At 34.0% G+C, this 19,371-nt stretch overlaps 2 protein-coding genes across 2 annotated transcripts; both read right to left on the bottom strand.

Moving 5' to 3' along the window:
• Positions 1–621: 621 nt before the first annotated feature.
• LOC140866467 (uncharacterized) lies at positions 622–3,268 on the bottom strand. The gene is made up of 7 exons (XM_073271457.1): positions 2,925–3,268; positions 2,742–2,821; positions 2,093–2,153; positions 1,458–1,515; positions 1,305–1,362; positions 1,064–1,136; positions 622–882 (listed from the first exon to the last, which is right to left on the bottom strand). The coding sequence occupies exons 1-7, from the start codon at positions 3,237–3,239 to the stop codon at positions 790–792; spliced, it is 738 nt and encodes a 245-aa protein (XP_073127558.1). The 5' UTR covers positions 3,240–3,268; the 3' UTR covers positions 622–789.
• Positions 3,269–12,876: 9,608 nt separating this feature from the next.
• LOC140860531 (secreted RxLR effector protein 161-like) lies at positions 12,877–13,407 on the bottom strand. The gene is made up of 2 exons (XM_073263537.1): positions 13,248–13,407; positions 12,877–13,064 (listed from the first exon to the last, which is right to left on the bottom strand). Exons 1-2 carry the CDS (start codon positions 13,405–13,407, stop codon positions 12,877–12,879), a joined length of 348 nt encoding a protein of 115 aa, XP_073119638.1.
• Between the last annotated feature and the right edge of the window lie 5,964 nt (positions 13,408–19,371).

Raw genomic sequence — 19,371 nt, 5'->3', positions numbered from 1 at the left:
ATTAGAAATTCGAAAAAAATACTCTTTTATATGATTTATTTATCGAGTGTAATTTTATTAATAATATCAATTTTGTTTAGAAAAAAATAATATTTAATATAGATAGGAAAAAAAATATAAGGTTATTATATATTCATTGATATTTTGAAAATTCATTATATTTTAGTAAATGATTTATTGATGATTAAAATATAAATATATTTTGAAAAAGTTAGTAATATACTTATTTATTGTAATTATTAAATAGATATACATTTATCGACACACTTTTAATCAAAAATAAAATAACTTAGAAAAATAAAATGCGTATTGAATTGAGTTAAAAATAATTAGACCTAAAACCAATTTTATTAAAGGATAAAATTGACTTTTTAGTTTGATCATGTTTCAATTACATTCTTAACAATAATTCATATATTAATTTGTTACTTTATCAATAGTTCGACTTTTTAAAATTATGAATTAGTACGTTGTCATTTATTATTCCTATTCACTTTGTCTCTCAAAATTTTGAAGTTGGGAAAAAGCGTATCTATTATAAAATCCAGTTTGTGATACATAATTCACAATGTATCTATCATAAATTCCGGTTTTTGTTTTTCTTTAATTATCGATGAATGATTAATGTAAAAATAATACAACTGGTGGTTTACATTTAAGAGCAAACCAATCTAAAAAATCTAAATTCAACACAACATACATACAGATACTATCAAAATCACTCAATATTTTCTTAGAAAAAAAAAACGCATGGATTCTAAAATCCGTCATTGAAAATTTCATGCCGACTCACAAAAGTGTTAGTGAAACTGCAGCAGAGCGAAGCTTGATACCGTCATCATCCCATCTGCTTTGAGGCGCAGTTGCTCCGGCAACAATCGCCTAAAATGGTGCACGAAAAAGAGAGTGACATGACAAACTTATATTTACAAACCAGTGTTTGAAACAGGGACATACGAGAATTTTCTTGTAATAAATTTGACTGTCAAACACGAGTTCTTGGTTATTTTCCTACTTCAAGGAAGAAGGTTGAACTATGGTAAGGATAAAAAAATAGGCTAACCTTTCCACTATTAACAGCAGCTACCAGCGCAACATGCTGCTCGTCTTTACCAAACTCGTAGAAATAATAGTTCCTGAAGTATTAAGGAAAATTAAAACAGCACTTCCAAGGCCTCGATTGTATATTCTATACCAACACATTACAAAATATCCTCAAATTTTAACATACCCCTTTTTCTTCAAAACATGGATAGGTTCACTATTCAATGTTAACGAATGATAAAATTAGGCAAAAATGCTACCTATAACCTTCGTCTTCTTTAATTTTGATGGTACGGGCGGAGTACAAAGTGGATCCACCTGTAAACCAAGACGTGAATAAGCAAATAAATGTTCAGTGCCACCACAAGTCAAACGATAAAACGTGAACCACTAAGTTACACCAAAATATATACCTGGAACAAATATTTTGGCTGCCTCCTTCAGTGAACCTAAGTCAGTAACGTCTTTGGCCTGTCTAAATTTAAATAATAAGCTTATGATAAGATGGTGAAACACTGGCTGAAGCATCCCCAAAGTTTAAACATTGCAACATGAAGATGTGTATATTTATATATATATATATATACATTTTCTAATTTTAAAGTTCAATAAGAGAGATTGAGTGCTGATGAAACCCATCAGTAAAATTCCAAGTACTCGATTGAATTATGCAGAAACCGGCCTAGACGTGAGAAGGGTCTTTAAAAGAGGATATCAGTAAGTGTTCTATAAAGATTTTCCTCCGCCTACTCTCCTGAGGCTGAAAGGCATGTAGCCAAATAGAACGGATTGACTTTTTAACCTCAGTTTTAAAGATTTTCCTCAGCCTTTCCTCCTAATGGGCACGTATCATAAAGTTAAAAGACAAATTTTGACCTCGATTGGTTTTTCTAGACAGCCACAACTAAAACTCAGTTTTTAATAGGCATTATTCTTTAAAAATAAAGTGGAATGACCAACCACAACATTGTGTAGACCAACAGATAAAAGCTAACTTTTGTATCTTACAATTCTCAGAGGTAAGACAGAACAATTTGCAATTACAAACCTCTAAGAAGGTGATCTTCAGTTGATTAGATGGGCGGACAATAACACTGAGAACTTCGGATCTGTATCACATTCCAACCGTATAAGGATGCATCTTTGCATGAAAATGAAAAACGACAGAGTATAAATTCCAACACTGAATCCAAATGAAGGCTCAGTTACTAACATAGAAACCTGTTTACATGACGGACAAACAATAAAATCAGTCTTTTAGCACTGTTTGAAATCACTAAGATGCTTCTTAGCTTCTAACTACAACAGAAGTCGATTTCTACGGCACAACAAGACCAGCAAGTAGATATAATACAGTTCTTGCAAGACTAGTAAACTGATGCACCCAACTGCAATGAAATTAAAATTTAAAGCACAACTAGAAGTCTAGAACGACATTGCATCATATCTTAACATGAAATTTTCATTTCCCCTTGGGACATAAAATTTTCCACAGCTCCTCTACAATTATATGCTAGAAGTTCAGTAAAATCTCATCTCAAATCATCAAAGCTAACCCATAAATCCATAATGTCATTAGAAGTGGGGCACTAAGGTATTATTTGGGATTGCTTTTAAAAAAGCCGTGAAGAAAAAACTCAATAGCTTCCTAAAAGCAATCATTAACACTTCTCAGTATAGCAATTAGTGCATTTTACCCATCAGCAGATACAAAACGTGCAGCAAATGTCTTTGGCTTCGCTTTGTCACCATAAAGTGATAATCCAGCATTGTAATCCTAAAAAAGGTTGAGAGGACAATTTAGCCAAAAAGGAACATAATCTCTGACCATTCGCCTCCTAACCAAAAGGGACAAGGAAAAACAAAGAAAAATACAATACCTCAGGCTCCATGACGTCCTCAAACGCAGGCGGGACACGAATGGAAAATCCATCGCCATAGAACTGGAACCAAGACTTGGTGCTAGAAATCCCAGAAAGAAAAGATTTTGATGGCGGCGTTTCAGCAGAGGAAGCAGAAGATGTCATCAAAAGGGAAGATACAGAAGAAGCCAATGTGAAAAGCCTTCTGGAAACAAGATTCACGCCATTCGTGGGTTCCAAGAAAAAGGGTAACGTGGAGTTCATCTCAGATTTTGGCACCATTGGTGGGCTGCCGTAAAGGCACATTGGGATTCTGGAAATGGCCATGGCCATGGCCACGAGGGAATCAAAGAAAGTGGATAGGATGGATTCATTGCTGCTAATTAGTTCCTTTTGGTACACTTTTTTAACACCTATTATATCTATTTTATTATTGTTATTTTTTTCCTAACTTTCTTACAAATATTAAGATAATGTTTGTGAGAGCTTCTAAGAATCAATTTTTAGCTTTTTCTTCACAAAAGTTTGAAATTTTGTGAAATTTTATGAAAAAAAAGTTGAGAATTGCTTCTTAGAAGCTCTCCCAAACACTACCTAAATGGTACTGCGATTTTTTTTTATTTTAAAAAAAAAATTAATTTCAAAATTACTTTGGCATGGGGGAGTTTTGCAGTTTTACTTCAAACCTGTGTCCGTAACAGCGGATCCGACAAAATACACTGCAGAGTCCGCTGCAGATATGCATTGTCAGCCGGTCTCACGCATGTTCAGAAAACTTTTCGTGACCTGTTTTTTGACCGAAAATGCTTTAAATTCGAAGATTTTCAAACTTGAAGTGGATGTCTATTTTACAAGAGAAGTGTATCACGATATCAAAAGAGGAGAAATTAAGTTAAAAAAGTTGTTGAAAAAGAAAATATGTTATGATTTTTTTATTATTATGTTTTTTTACTTAGTGGTATTCACTTTACTACGTGATTTTATATTACTAATTTTTCTCTTAATTTACTACATTCACTAATTTTTTTTCATGATGACTACAAATCGAAGGTTAGAAGATCTCAGTGTACTATATTTAGAAACGACACATATTTCATCAACAGTTTTTTCAAAAATTATTGATGATAATATTCGAGCTAAACAATCAAACAATATTATTTGGACGTTATATATTGAGAATCGTTTACATACCTGTGTCATAACGTATTTAAATCATATTGGATTTTATGGAGTTTTACAATGTGGCCCGATTTCGAGTTTATTATAATCATTTGATTACTGCTCTTGTTGAACGATGACGAAGTGAAACATACACGTTCTATTTTAGATGTGGTGAAGCAACCATCAAATTACATGACGCTTTAATTATTTGGGGTATATCTATTGATGGAAAGCGTGTAATTGGGAAACAGATGGTTCACACAACGTCGAAGAATGGCAACATACATGTCTCAATTTGTGGGGATTTACGTCATTAACATCGTATTTCAAAGGTGATCACTTATCGATGAACACTTTATATGAACATTGCATGTATGCACTTATTGAAAAAAATAGTTCAGGCATAGATACCGTAAAATATAGTCGTTGTGTAGTAATGATAATTATTCGAGGAATAATGCTTTCAGATTATCAAGGATGATCGGCTAGAATTATGTTTTTTCAACTAATCTGAAATATTGATCGAGTCAAATCTTGTAGCTAGGAGAGTGCGGTTTTAGCGTTCCTATATATATATCGTGAGTTATGTTGTCTTATGCAATGCAACACGTGTAGGAAAATCTATAATAACTAGGCATCTATATATCCTTCATGTATAATATATTATGATTATCTAAGATCATGTTTACTTTTTTTAAAATTTATTTATTATTAATGATAGATATGGGCATGGATCGGGATTATCCGATTAAATGTGTTAACTCTCATCGAAATTGTATATCTCTTATCGTACCTCAAAATTCAGTCGGAGAAATCATTCCATTTGCTCCTTATGGTGCACGATAATATTTAAAAATTATTGTCATAATAGAAACTATAACTAAAATTTCTCGGATATTTAATCATATTTTACATTGTAGGAGGAAAATTGTTTTTAGTTAAAATCATTCACTAACATATGATGTTAGAATTATAAGATAATATTTTGATCGTATGAATAATAATGAGGTGTACTACTAGATTCTTTAAACCCTGCAACAATTAAATTCATTTTAATTTTTTTTACTAACATTGACTTTTTTATGTTTTGCATTTTAACTAAATAGTTTACAACAAAACCTCTTCAAATGTAAGAACAATCATTGATTCATACGATAATAATATCTGCGATGTGTTTGCCCTCTTATTTGCTTTGAAATTTTGGAGATGCATCGTCCCAATCAGGTGCTGAGGTAATTCAAAATGCGGAAATCTATTTCAGGGCCTGCACTTGACAACGATGACCTTCAAAATATCACTAGAATAGGTCATCGCAACACATATTGGAAGGAATATCATAAAATTTATATTAACTTTTGGGATTGGAAGTTGAGGTATGTTGTCCAAGGTGAATGACATGACAGATCTAGGCAGACTGATGATGATTATTTTCAATGGTATGAGCGCATTATTTCGCCTACAGTGAATGGAGTTGGTTTCCGACCATATCCATACAATTTATTTGCTGCTGGACAAAATAATCTTTCACAAAATTTCAGTAAGCCTTCTCCTCATTCGCATCAGTCATCATTGGGGTCTGTTCCTAGGTCATTTGGTTGGTATGACAATGCAAGGCCATCTGGTGGGTTTGAAAATGCAGGGCCATCTGGTAGGTTATACAATGCAGGGTCATATGATGGATTTGAAAATACAGGGTCATCTGGTGGGTTATACAATACAGGGCCATCTAGTGGATTTGAAAATACAAAGTCATCTAGTCCATATGTTGAAGAGGGTTATTAGACTCCATTTGGGAAAATATCCAAATTTTTACAAATCTTCTTAATGCTAACTGTCACCAACCTAGTCTTCATAATATGCTTCCCGAGAGGAATGTGGTTTCATATGTTATTTTAATTGGTTATTCAGATGAGCAAAACAAAAGCAATGAAGAAAATAATGATATCTCTATAAGACGAATGAATAATCCTAAAGGTTTTGTATTGCGAGAGGTATGCAAAAACGTTGACCACCCCGTTGTGGAACCGTAGCCATTTGGATAATTGTAATTGTAATGAACAATCATGATATATATTATTGTCACGTACTTTGATTAAAATATTTAATTGTTTAATGTTTATTTTATAATAATATTTCGAATATAGTAACTTTAAAACTAAATTTAATAATTGAGAAATTTGAGATAGTCCAAATTGCTTAACTATTTAATATTTATCAAATATAAGTACAATATTTTGGTTTTTTTAATAATTTTAAAAATAGTTTTAATAGTGGATTTTTGAAAAATTACTGCACACAAAATTCTTCAATTTTTTATTTTTATTTTTTAAAAAACATTTATTTGTTTAAATATGTAGTTTAATTAGTTTTCATAAAAATGAAAGAATTTTTGTTTATGTGTCTGTCTACTTAATTTTATTTCTTTTTAATTTTTGAAAAAAATATTTATTTGTTATTTGTGTTGGGTTCGAAAATGCAAGAAATCTTGATTTTGATGATAACAAAATTTGTTATTGTGTTTCTAATCTATTTACTAAGTGTGCAACTGATAGATAACAAATTGGAAGTGTTAAGTTGTTGGAATACAATCTTAGTTCAACTTAATTTCTGGCACACTGTTTTTTTCAAACATATCTCATATCTCGATGATCCAAATGACTAGCCACCAAAACCGTCGCATAGCCAAAGAAAAATTCTACAAGTCGTATCTCATGTCAGGTGGACCAATTCGGATGATATCTAGGCCAAACCATCATGTCAAGATAGAGTTGGATGATGTATAACAACAAATGGATTGGCAGACCAGCTCTGGTTTAATGGTCATATCTCTCAGCTCTATTATCTAAATGGTATGATTCAGTATGATTTGAAAAGATAAGAAGATGATCTACAAATCATCTTCACTAGTAAAAGTCTAAATCAGAGCCTAAGTGGCTGATATATTGAGTGTAATTTTCTGGTTCTGCACAGGTTGATGACAAAACTCAAGTCTATACACAGTCTGATAGTTTGAGAATATCTCTCTCATATGAAATCCAAATGACGTGCTTCTTGATGAGTTGGAAAGCTAAGACAAAGAGCTACAATTATTTCATGTTCATTTTGCTCAAAAATCAACGCATCAAGATCTATAAGCACTCGACCGCTCAATATTTCCTTGATTGCTAAAAAGTCTCCTCGATTGCTTTGAGCAACTCTGGTATTTCAAGCATATATCTCTCATGTGAAATCCAAATTGAGTTCTTCTTGATGTGTTGGAAAGAAAAGACTAAGAGCTACAATTTTTATATTATTGTGCCCCGATATCAATGCATCAAGATCTATAAGCCCTCGACTTGTCAATATTTCCTCGACCTTTGAGGTCCTCAACAAGTGAAAAGTCTCCTTGACTGTCATTGATCAGCTCTAGTATTTCGAGCATAAATTTCTCAAATGAACTCCAAATTGAGTGATTCTTGATGCGTTGAAAAGCCAAGACAAATGCTACAACTTTCACGTTTACCACTTTACCCAGAAATCAATACAACAAGAATTATAAGCACCTGAATAGACAACATTCACTCACCCATTTTAGCTCTACTCAACTGATCACCTAGCTTGTCACATGTTCTCACTCGACCATTCACCAAGCTTGTCACCTGCTCTCGCCAGTCGACTGCTCCATATCCAGATCTAATCAACCGGTCAAATCTACTGTCCAGAAGCACAAATATGACCGTTTGTGTTGTCAGAAGCAGTACAAAACCCTTTCCAACAGTCATATTCTTGTATCTAACGTCTATATCATTCTTGGGAGCTATAAATACAAGATCTGGAGGTTAAGAAAAAAATAGAGTGGATGACGAAAAGATTATTTAGCTAAGTTAGAGCTTTTCCACATGAAGAGGACGTCAAAACAGATCCATTCAGCTAGTTGAGAGCTTGCCCTTGGTGTGAAAAACAAAACAGATTTTTTGAGTTTTACATTCAAGTTCTTCACACCCAAATCACTCACACACATTTGTTAGATGAATTGAGTGAATTTTTTTGCACAAAGATGTTAAAGATTGTGTAAACTTTGTATCTTCAGTGTTATGTCATTGGAGAGATATTGGGAATCTAGGAGTTTCAACTTTGGCGATGATATAAGTCCTAAGGTTGGAGTTGGTGTATTACAAGACGTTGTAATAGCCAAATTCTTATAGTGTATCCTTCCAAGTGGAAGAAGGAGCGACGTATGAGCGGTTGAGTCTCCGAACATTCATAAACAAATTCATGTTACATGTTGTTGTTGTTTTTGGATGGTTTGTTGAAGCATTTTATGTGTTCTTTAAAATACCAAAATGTTGTATACAAAATGTTTGATAAAATGCTTCAATTAAAATGTTTTTACTATCTCAACTTGCAATCTTTTCAAACGATTTCTTAAACTTTTAATCAGTTTTTAGAGGAATTATTTTCAATTGTTTTTCGCTTGGTTTTATAGACAAACTCGATATAATTTCTCGATACCCGGTTTATTTTCGAACATTTCAAGAATGAGCAATATTGTGGCTCAAAATATTTTTTAAAGTGTGTATTCACCCCCTCTACACACACACACACACACACACACAAGATCCCCAAAAATTTGCAGAAAAAAATAGAAGAATGTGCACCTGAATATCAAAACACTACTAACATTGTTGATGATGCAATTAGCCATGTATTTGGCAAGGAAAAAATAGGTAGAGTCGTTATGATGAGTTTTGGAGTTACACCATCAAAAATTGGAGCTCTTGTGCAACAAAATGGAACTATCAAACAACTTCAAAGTATAATGAGCAACCTTCAACACAAATTTCAATAAATGAGGTCCATGTTTTTTCAAAATGACTAGCAACAAAATGAGCAAGAACATGTTAGTAATTATTAATTAAACGTCATGAGCAAGAACAAATTCTACTTGAATTTCTTAGAATCAAGGACAACTTGTTTGATTTATCCAAGGTTTTGCTAAATATTGTTTGGACGTAATAACAATAAAGGCAATTGATGTCATTATATTTTATAAGTCTTGGCACTTTCGGAGTGACGTCTATTCTCTCGTTTTCTGTGATCTAAGAAATGATATAATTTGAAATGAATTGTAAGATTATGTTATTGTATGCTTTGGTCTTGTTGTTGAAAATTTGTTGCTGAAAATTTGTTATGTATCTATAATTTTAAATGGAGCATCTGGTTATTGTATACCCAATATCCACATCATGCATTTTTGGTTATTGATATGTTTAATTAACGTTACTGATGTGATTACGTTTTTTTGGATTCAAATTTTGTCATTTTGTGGGTTTGTTTTTTCTTTAGTAATTATGTTGATGTTTTTTTTCTTTATCTCAATTTGAAGGTAGTGAGTGTTGGTGGTAGCGGTATTGAGAATGATATTGGTAGCAAAAACGATATCAACCGTTTCAAAAAAATTTATAATGTTGATAATGTGAACCAACTTAAAACTGCAGTTCAAGTAACCATCTGAAAATTTTGTGTTATTTAAACCACAAAATTTCAACAAAAATAGACATGGTAGAATGAATATATTTGTATTGTGAAATGCAGTCAAATTTTAAAAATGTCAGTCGTAGAGATATCCCTGAAAATACTAAATGTAAATTTGCTTCATTTATGTGTTGATGATGTTGTTGCAGAAGGTCGAATTGCATCCACATATCCAAATGTGAAAGTGCAGCATGTTCCTCTTGGTAAATCTTGTTAAAAAGTCCGGGTTGATAGAGTTCTTGTGGTGCAGGTAGACCTAAATTCGACCGAATTCTGAAATGAATTTTCTCGATGATGCGGTAAGAAACACAACAACATGATTTTCTAAATTTAGATTTGCGTGAGTGATACAAATCATACTAATCCTAATTCACATACCTTTTGTAGTGAATTTTTTTTATGTTATTGATTTTTTTCTCTTAGTTGATAAATAATAATTTATATTAATTAATTATTTTTATGTTATTTTATTATTTTGCTTAAGTGTGGAAATAATGATTGGATGTGGTGTGATAATTTGTTTGAGATTTTATTTCATTCGTTAAATTTGGGTTTATAATATTATATATTATAGCATTAATAGAACAATTAACACGCCATTGCTAATCTTAAGGGCAGCATGCAATGCATGTCGTAATAACCCTAATACAACACCTCATCAACAAACATGTGGTGCATAACGTTGTTAAATTTTTAACTACAGCATGCACTGCATGCTGCGGATAGCGTCTAAATTTCTACAACACGCGATGCACGCTGTTGAAAACTTACACTACAGCTTGTATGACACGCTGCAGATAGTGTTTAACTTTCAACATCACACGGTACACATCGTTATTAATTTTAACTACAACGTGCATGACACGCTGCAGATAGTGTATCACTTTCAACGGCAGGCGGTGCATGCCGTTATTAATTTTAGCGACAGCGCGCACCACACGCCGCAGATAGTGTCTAACTTTCAACAACACGCGGTGTACGCCGTTATTATTTTTAACGACACCGCACACTGCATGCCGCAGATAGTGCCCAACTTAATAACTTTCAACCGCATGCGACACACGCTTTTATTAATTTTAATCGCATTGTGCACTTCACGCTGTGGATAGTGCCTCACTTTTAATATCACACGATGCACGTTGTTATTAATTTTAATGACAACACGCACTTCACATTGCGGATAATGCCTCATTTTCAACGACTTACAATTTTACAGCGAACACAGTCCGTTGCGGATAACATTCCGTGGCGCACATTACACGCCGCGAAAGGTCATATATCTTGTATTGGTGGAGTTTTGAAAAAGTACTGCACATAAAATTCTTGAATTTTTTTAATATTTTTTTTTAAAAAGGCATTTATTTATTTTAAAATGTAGTTTTAATTTTTAAAAAAAATGAAAAAATATTTCGTTATCCACTTAATTTTTAATTTTATTTTTACTAGTAGTATGGAATATAATTATTAGTATTCTTAGTAATTTGATCAATAATAGATATTAATTTTTTTAATAAAAAAATAGACATATACATCAGCACACTTTTCTTTATATTTTCAAGATTTTTGTTCAAAAATTGAAGAATTGACTTCAACTTCATGCCAATATGATTACTCTATGAATGTATATTATATTGAAAACTTGATAGTAATTCCAATTAATTAAGTTTACTAATAGTAAACTTAATTGAATCAATTATCAATATTTTATGCATAATTTGAACCAACTCGAATAAAGTAATAGATCGCAATACTCGTATCAGTCTATATATGAGATATTATATTTGATTGATCCATTCTCGACAATAACATGACCATCAAAATATAAAAGTACGCCAACGATATCCATTCCGAATAAAAAAAATTCAAAAAGGAAATTTTAACAAAAAAATTTCAACCGGAGAAGAAGTGTAAGAAAGATAGAAAGAAAAGTTAGATTTAAGAATTGCGATGAAAAAATGTTATGTAATCACATAATTTTATAGACTTGAAAATTTACTTTCATATATTTAATGCATGAATCATACATAATTAAAAGCGGGAATCACGCTGCTGGAGATGAATGATCAATGAGCCGTACTGAGAAAACCAGAGTTATCGATCATTTCAGTCCAAAGTGATCTATGACTTCAGTCTATAGTGATTGGTCACATCAAAAGGAGCACTGCCTATGTGGCACAGTCTGCTTTCAATAGAAGCGGACGCTGGAAAAATTACAAATTCCAGTGTCCGCTTCAATTTTCAGGGTTTATTTCTGCTGACAACGTTTTGTCGTACTCCTTCAAATGTTACCAATTGAGGTAATTTTGAAATTAATTTTTTTTAAAAAATAAAAATAAAAACCCATTGTACTTCACAACAACTATATCTTTTTTGAAGATCACTCAAACTCATTAGAACCAATACAAAAACAATCACACACAATGCACCATTGCAAGAACAAGTGAGAATGACAAACACACAACAATTGAACCAATAACAGCAAAACAACACAAGGGATTACTTGGTTCAAATTAAACCAATCCTACATCCAAGGTTCTGGGATTCTTCCCATATGAATTCACTAATAATCAACCTTGATTATGTTAAATAAAATCCTCAAGACAAGTTAACCACAAGCTATAACAGATACTATAGCTAATACAAATCCAAGAACCAGTATACAAGAGATCTTCGAAGTTCCAGCTCCTTTTGATGCCCTTCGATCTCGAATCTTCAATCCAGAAGATTTCCCCTTGTGAGTTCTTTGAGAATATCGTCGAGTCAGAGAAGAGAAGAGAAGAAAATAATGAAGCCCTTAGTTCTTTTATTGGAATCACCCTTCATTTTTGGATCGAGATCAGACCCCTTTAAAAGTGATTTCAGCTAACTAATGGCCATAACTAATAGATGCTTTAATCCTAGCCATTAGATCAAGTCCTTAATCCAAGAGCTGATCTGAACCATTGATAGCAACTAATGTCAAGTCAACATAAGTCTTCATAAATCTCCACCTTTGACTGATTTTGGTTGTTATACTATGAATACAATGAGATCCCATGAAACAGCTGAGTTGAGATTACTCCACCAGCTTGATCATGCTCAATGCTTGATTGAGTTTGCTCATGGGTATCACCTTTGTCAACATATCCGCTGGATTGATCATTGTATCTATTTTCTGGATATTAACCAAGCCTCTTGATATGATGTCTCTCACAAAATGCAATCTAACATCTATATGTTTTGTCCTCTCGTGAAAAATAGAATTCTTGAACAAGTGTATTGCACTTTGTGAATCACAAAATATAGTGACTGCCTTCTAATCTAAACCCATTTCAGTAACAAAACCAGCAACCCAAAGACCTTCTTTCACTGCTTCAGTTAGGATAATGTATTCAGCTTCAGTTGTGTATAAGGCAACAACATTTTGTAAGTTTGATTTCCAACTTACCACATTGCCCCCAACTGTGAATACATATCCAGATATTGACCTTCTCTTGTCAAGATCTGCGGCATAATCAGAGTCGCAATAACCAATGATATCACATTTATTTGAAGTGGACTTTGAGTATTTTAGCTTCAGCTTGGTGGTTCCTTTTAAGTACCTCAACAACCATCGAACATCCTACCATATCTCTCTGTTTGGTTTACTCATGAATCGACTTACCAAGCCTAATGCGTATGTTATACCAGGTCTTGTTGAAACCATCATATACATGATACTCCCTACTGCATTAGAATAAGGTATGTTTTCCATATGAACTTCCTCAAGTTCCTCTTGGTATTCCTTTACTGCCATCAACTTGAAATGTGCACCAATGGGAGTACTAACAGCTTCTGACTCTGCCATCTTGAAGAGATTTAGGACCTTGTTTATGTACCTTTCTTGTGACAAGAACAAGGTTCTCTGGTCTCTATTCCTCCTAATTTATACTCCCAAGATTTTTTTTGCTGCACCAAGATCTTTCATTTCAAATTCAGTATTGAGTTGAAGCTTTAACTTCTGTATTTCCTTTGGATATTTGCAAGCTATGAGCATATCATCAACATAAATCAGTAAGTAGATATTTAAGACTGATTTTGAAGTCTTCTGAAGTATACACATCTGTCAAACTTTGATCTCACATATCCTTTGTAGTGACCTGCACCGTGATCACCTACTAATCAGAACTTAAGCATGCAATTAATTAATAAAATAATCTTAATCAAAGAAACTGCGGAATTTAAGTAAGTCAAATACCAGGTAAGCAAAACCTAGTGGTCAACCCCGCTATCCAGCATTGGTCACCACCTAACCTCCCTGTCTCCGGGAGAACTACCTGCATCTGCCCCATGGAATAGGGCATCCAGCCAACAGAAAATAATCGGAAGTGAGCCTAACATGCTCAGTACGAGAGTATGAGTATACGGTGTTATGTGTGCATGTATGCAAGTGAACTGGGTACCAAGACTCTCAGGTCAAGAAACAAGCTCATAGACCGGGCCCAGTGTATATAGCACGCTGCGCCGTCGCATCAAAAGGTGGCTCATATACCCAGTGGATAATGGTGACCTGATACTAGTACATGTGTCCAACCATAAAGGTGACCTGACACAAGACTTACGTATCCAACCATCCACAAACTCGTAGGGTGAGCGCCCTACTACAGGATACCTCTAAGGTAAAAGCTCAATATGCTCATGTATGCAACATACAGTCATGACATGCTGTATATAAAGGCATATAAAACATGCAATCACATAATCCATGCAAACACATAATACATGCATACTCAATCTGGATATCTCGAATAATACTTCCGTACCTTACTAAGGCAGATCCTAGAAGCTCCCCCTCTAGGTCCAAGCCTACCATGCATCACTACAGCATAAATAACTATGCATTACCTAGCATGCCAAATATCACCTACTAGGCTCTAAAAGCCTTAATTAAACTATAGCCTACTCCCTATTTACTATAGGGAACCAAAGCCATACCTTCGTCCATCGTCAGCCCGCTGATGTCGCATGCCCCAGAGCCTGGGCATAGCCTAGCTACGACTCCTAGACGCCTCGCCAGAGCTCCGCCGCTTGGCTGCTACTGCGGACACTGTCCGCTATAAAATAAACTATTTCCTACTCCAACTCTTAAAGAAAGAGTCCCGAAGCCCTTAAATAGAGCAATTATCGGGAGAGGAGAGGGAAAATTGCACTTAAAAATGAGGGATTCGGACCCCTATTTATAGGCCACGATCGGAAGCTCCGATCTCCTGCATCTGGCCACGTGTTTAAATCTTCTTGACACCTGTTTCTGGTTGAGATCGAAAGCTCCGATCTGCCCGGTAGCTCCGAACTGTTTCTCATGCTTCCGAACTGGGTTTGGTCCTCCGGGACCCCCGGGACCTACCCCACCATTTTCGGACGTTCCAGATTTTATTTTCCACTTATTTTAACCAAATAAGGACTCCTTAAACATGTTTTGACACTTTTAAAATTATATGTCATTTTCTAACATGTTTAAAATCACTTAATCTTGTAAAATGGAACCGGGATACTACATCCTTGCTATAACATGAAGTCATCAAACCGTTTATACCACTGCCTAGGTGACTGCTTAAGGCCATAGAGTGATTTTTCAGCATGCACACTTTTCCAGATTGGTGTCCAACATCAAAACCTTTAGGTTGGGTCATCAGAATTTTTTCTTCAAGATTTCCATGTAGAAATGTCGTTTCTACATCTAGCTGCCCAAGCTACAAGTCTTGCATTGCAGTGATTGCAAGTAAAATTCGGATAGAAGTGTGCTTCACTACAGGAGAGAATACTTCATGGTAATCAATCTTTTCCACCTGTGAGAACCTCTTTGCAACTAATCTGGCCTTGAACCTTGGCCCTTCAACTCCTGAAACTCCTGGATTCTTTTTAAATATCCATTTACAGCCTATCACTTTTTTATCCTTTGGTTTATCAATTAATTTCCATGTGTTATTCTAGATCAAAGATCGGAATTCATCTTGCATGACCCTTAGCCATTGAGCACTGTCCTTGGTCTTCATTTTTTCTTCATAGGTCGTTGGTTCTTCCAAATCCACCAATTCAGCTACATTGAGTGCAAAGGCTGTGAATTCAGATGATGCAAATCTTGATGGAAATTTGATTTCCCTTCTGACCCTGTCTCTTGCAAGAATATAATCATTCAAAAGCTGGTCCTGTCTAAGGTCATCTTTTTGCTCATCTCTGTTAGCATTTAATGTATCAGTAGGTTGATGTGATATCTGATTCTCAGCATGGCTAATATCATAGAAATCTTCAGGTAAATTGTGATCAGCTCCACCTTCATTCTCACCAGAGGTACTGTCTTGCGTTTGGAACTGATCTTCAACCTGAGAATTCTGCTCAGCTTGTTTGGAGCTGGCTAACTTTGGAGCATGCTTGTTAGCTTTATAAAATTCAGATTCATTGAAGATTACATCTCTAATGATAATGCATTTAAGATCATGTAAAAGCCAGACCCAATAACTTTTTACACCAGTAGGGTAACCTAAGAAAATGCCCTTCTTTGCTCTAGGACTTAGCTTACGTTGGTTTGTGTGAATGTACACAACAGAGCCAAAGGTTCTTAAATGTTTGTAATTTGGTTTTAAGTTAGACCATTTAAATTTTGGAACTATAAACTTAATAGCAGAGGATGGTGATAGATTAATTAGGTAACAGGCAGTAGAAGCTGCCTCTGCCCAGAACTTAGGTTGCAATCCACTCTCAGTCAAAGTTCTAAAAAACGCGAAACGCTTCGAAACATGAAGGTCAAGTTTCAAGTTTAAACGAGATTACTACGAGTTTAAACGCAAAAAAACGTTTTTAACTTTTATTAAAATTTTAATTATATTAATTCAAATAGTATATAAAATTATAAAATTACCATAAATTTAATATTAAATGAATAAATTTCAAGTTCTTAAAAACATAAAAGTATTAAAATTATATTAATTAATAGTTTCCTACATATATAAAAAATAATATAAAAAAAATAAGCTCATTATCAATTAATAATATGTTCTAAAAAGCCCGAAGTGCATCGAAGCGTGAAATTAAGCAAACGTATGTGGTATTAATACGAGCTTAAACATAAAATTTTAAATATCTAACACAAATTAATGGAGTAAATAATGCCTAAATATAATAAATTTAACTAGAATACATTGATTTTTTGCCAAAGTCTAATTCAATTTATTATATCATTCATTTTATATCAATTATCATTAAATATAAACTCAATTTAACTAGACTGCTTTAAAATATTAGTATTAATATTCTTCAATATGTACTGCATATACTCATCATTGGTGCACTTAACTATCCAAGATTGTACAATTTTTACATTGCTAGCATTACTTACTAATAAAATTGATAATTCATGTTCTTTCTTCGTGTTATTAATCATTTTTTGTATTTTAAAAAATTGCACTTAAGCGTATTTAATGACACTTAATATGATCAACATGTGTGTGATCGTTTTTAGCCAAAACGAGGTTTTTTTTACCGTTTTTAGCTGAAACGAGGCATTTTGGAGAAGTTTCAAACTTAAACGAGGTTTAATCAAGTTTTTTAGAACACTGCTCTCAATAAGCTTGCATCTCACTTTATTCATGATAGTTCAATTCATTCGTTCTGCAACTCCATTTTGTTGTGGTGTATAAGTTCAAGTCCTATGTCTAGCAATACCATTCTTAGCACAATATTAATCAAACTCATGGTTGCAAAATTCCATTCCATTATCTATCCTCAAAGTTTTGATTTTATTTCCGAATTCTACAAACTTACTAAAATTTTGGTCCTTAGTTTTCAGAAAATATATCCAAACCTTTCTAGAATAGTCATCAATCAAGAAAATGAAATCTTGGCATTTAGAGAATGATAGAGGTACCCTGGATGAGCCCCAAAGGTCTGCATGTATATAATCCAGAGGGGATTTCGTATTGTGAGTAGCTGTGCTAAATCTCAGCCTATGAGTTTTGTCAAGAACACAGTTCTCATAGAATTACAGATTGGTGATCTGCTTGTGATCCAGAAGACCTTGTTTACAGATCTCTTGAATTCCATTTAGGCTCATATGACAGAGTCTCTGATGCCATAGCAGTGTATCATTATTATCAGATGTAGTCACATTGGTTTCAAATAACAAAGTTGTTCCTTGGAGAACATACAACCCCTGTCTTAGAATGGCCTTCACCATAACCAGAGAGCCCTTTACCACTTTGAGAGTACCGCTTTGAGCTTTATAGCTTAGCCCTTTTTGGTCTAAGTTATCTAAAGAGATCAAGTTTCTCTTCAAGTCAGGAATATATCTCACATCAGTTAGGATTTTGATATAGCCATCCCACATTCTCAGCTTTATTGATCCAATCCCATGGATTTTGCATGATTGATTGTTCCCAAGCAGCACATAACCAGTGTCTACTTCTTGAAAATCAGTGAACTAATCTTTTCTACGAGATATATGATAAGAGCACCTTGAGTCTAGAATCCATTCCTCCTTGGGATCATCAGTGGAGATGGTTAGGACCTCAGCCTCTTCATATCCTTCGAGCACATTTGCTGCATCAGGAACAAGATTAGCTTCTTCTCCTTGATTCATCTTTCTTAAAAGGAAAAATCTTCTGATATGACCTTCATTTTTGCAAGACCAACATGTTCTCTTTGGTCTTGACTTAGATCTTGACCTGCATCTCTATCTACTAGTCGATCCCTTTCTTTCAAGAGACCTTCCTCTTACATTTAAACCTTCTCCAGAAGGCTTTTGAAATTTTCCATTTGCCTTCAAATCCAACTCCTTGGAATATGCAGCTCTTGTCACTTATTCAAGGGTAAGAGTTTCCCTACCATACTTCAAAGTATCCCTTAATTGATCATAGGCCTTTGGCAAGGAGTTCAATAAGAAGATTGATTGATCTTCTTCATCAATCTTCACATCCATGTTTTCAAGGTCTAACAGCAAGTTAGTGAACTCATCAATATTCTCATCAATTGACTTGTTTTCATCCATCTTGAAGCTATAAAACTTTTGTTTCAGATATATCCTATTAGGCAAAGCTTTTGTCATGTACAATTTTTCCAGCTTAATCCACATATCAGCGGCAGTCTTCTCCTTTACAACCTTTATGAGAATTTGATCACTTAAGCTAAGAACAATCGTGTTTCTTGCCTTCTTTAATATATCAGGTTTGTTTTCTGTGGTACTTGAGATTTTAGATTCAACTTGCAAAGTCTCATCAAGTCTTAGATTGCCTAGATGAGCTACCATGCATCTTTTCTCTCAAAAGATTAAAATCATTCTTCCCATCAAATTTCTCCACCTCAAATCTTGACGTGGACATTTCTAAAGAATGCCCCTGTCCAGTAGACATCCTTATCAAGAGATCCTCAAGAAAATAGGGGAAGAAAATTTACTAGCGTATGAGAAGAAACAAAACTGCAACATCGAACCCCTCCTTTTGCCCAATATCAGAGTCTTGGGCTCTGATACCACTTGTTGAAGATCACTTGAACACCACTATAACCAATTAAAAAACAAGCACACACAATGGACTATTGCAGGAACAAGTGAGAATGACAAACACACAAAAATCGAACCAATAACAGCAAAACAACACAAAGGATTACTTGGTTCGGATTAAACCAATCTTACATCCAAGGTTCTGAGATTCTTCCCATATGAATTCACTAATAATCAACACCGATTATGTTCAATACAATCCTCAAGACTATTTAACCACAAGCTATAACATATACTATGGATAATACAAATCCAAGAACCAGTATACAATGAATCTTTGAA

Source organism: Henckelia pumila, chromosome 4 (assembly GCF_033568475.1).
Source record: "Henckelia pumila isolate YLH828 chromosome 4, ASM3356847v2, whole genome shotgun sequence".
Taxonomy (NCBI): domain Eukaryota; kingdom Viridiplantae; phylum Streptophyta; class Magnoliopsida; order Lamiales; family Gesneriaceae; genus Henckelia; species Henckelia pumila.
The sequence above is the reverse complement of the archived record's forward strand: the minus strand, read 5'-3'. Positions and strand labels throughout refer to the sequence as shown.

Bases quoted from the DNA above. Each gene is read 5' to 3' on its own strand.
- LOC140866467 (XM_073271457.1), bottom strand. From the start codon at position 3,239: ATGGCCATGGCCATTTCCAGAATCCCAATGTGCCTTTACGGCAGCCCA. The intron at 2,154-2,741 runs GTAAAATGCACT...AATGTGATACAG, and splicing joins CGTTTTGTATCTGCTGATGG to ATCCGAAGTTCTCAGTGTTA. The intron at 1,137-1,304 runs GTAGCATTTTTG...TTAATACTTCAG, and splicing joins AAAGAAGACGAAGGTTATAG to GAACTATTATTTCTACGAGT.
- LOC140860531 (XM_073263537.1), bottom strand. From the start codon at position 13,407: ATGGCAGAGTCAGAAGCTGTTAGTACTCCCATTGGTGCACATTTCAAG. The intron at 13,065-13,247 runs GTATAACATACG...ATTATGCCGCAG, and splicing joins GATGGTTTCAACAAGACCTG to ATCTTGACAAGAGAAGGTCA.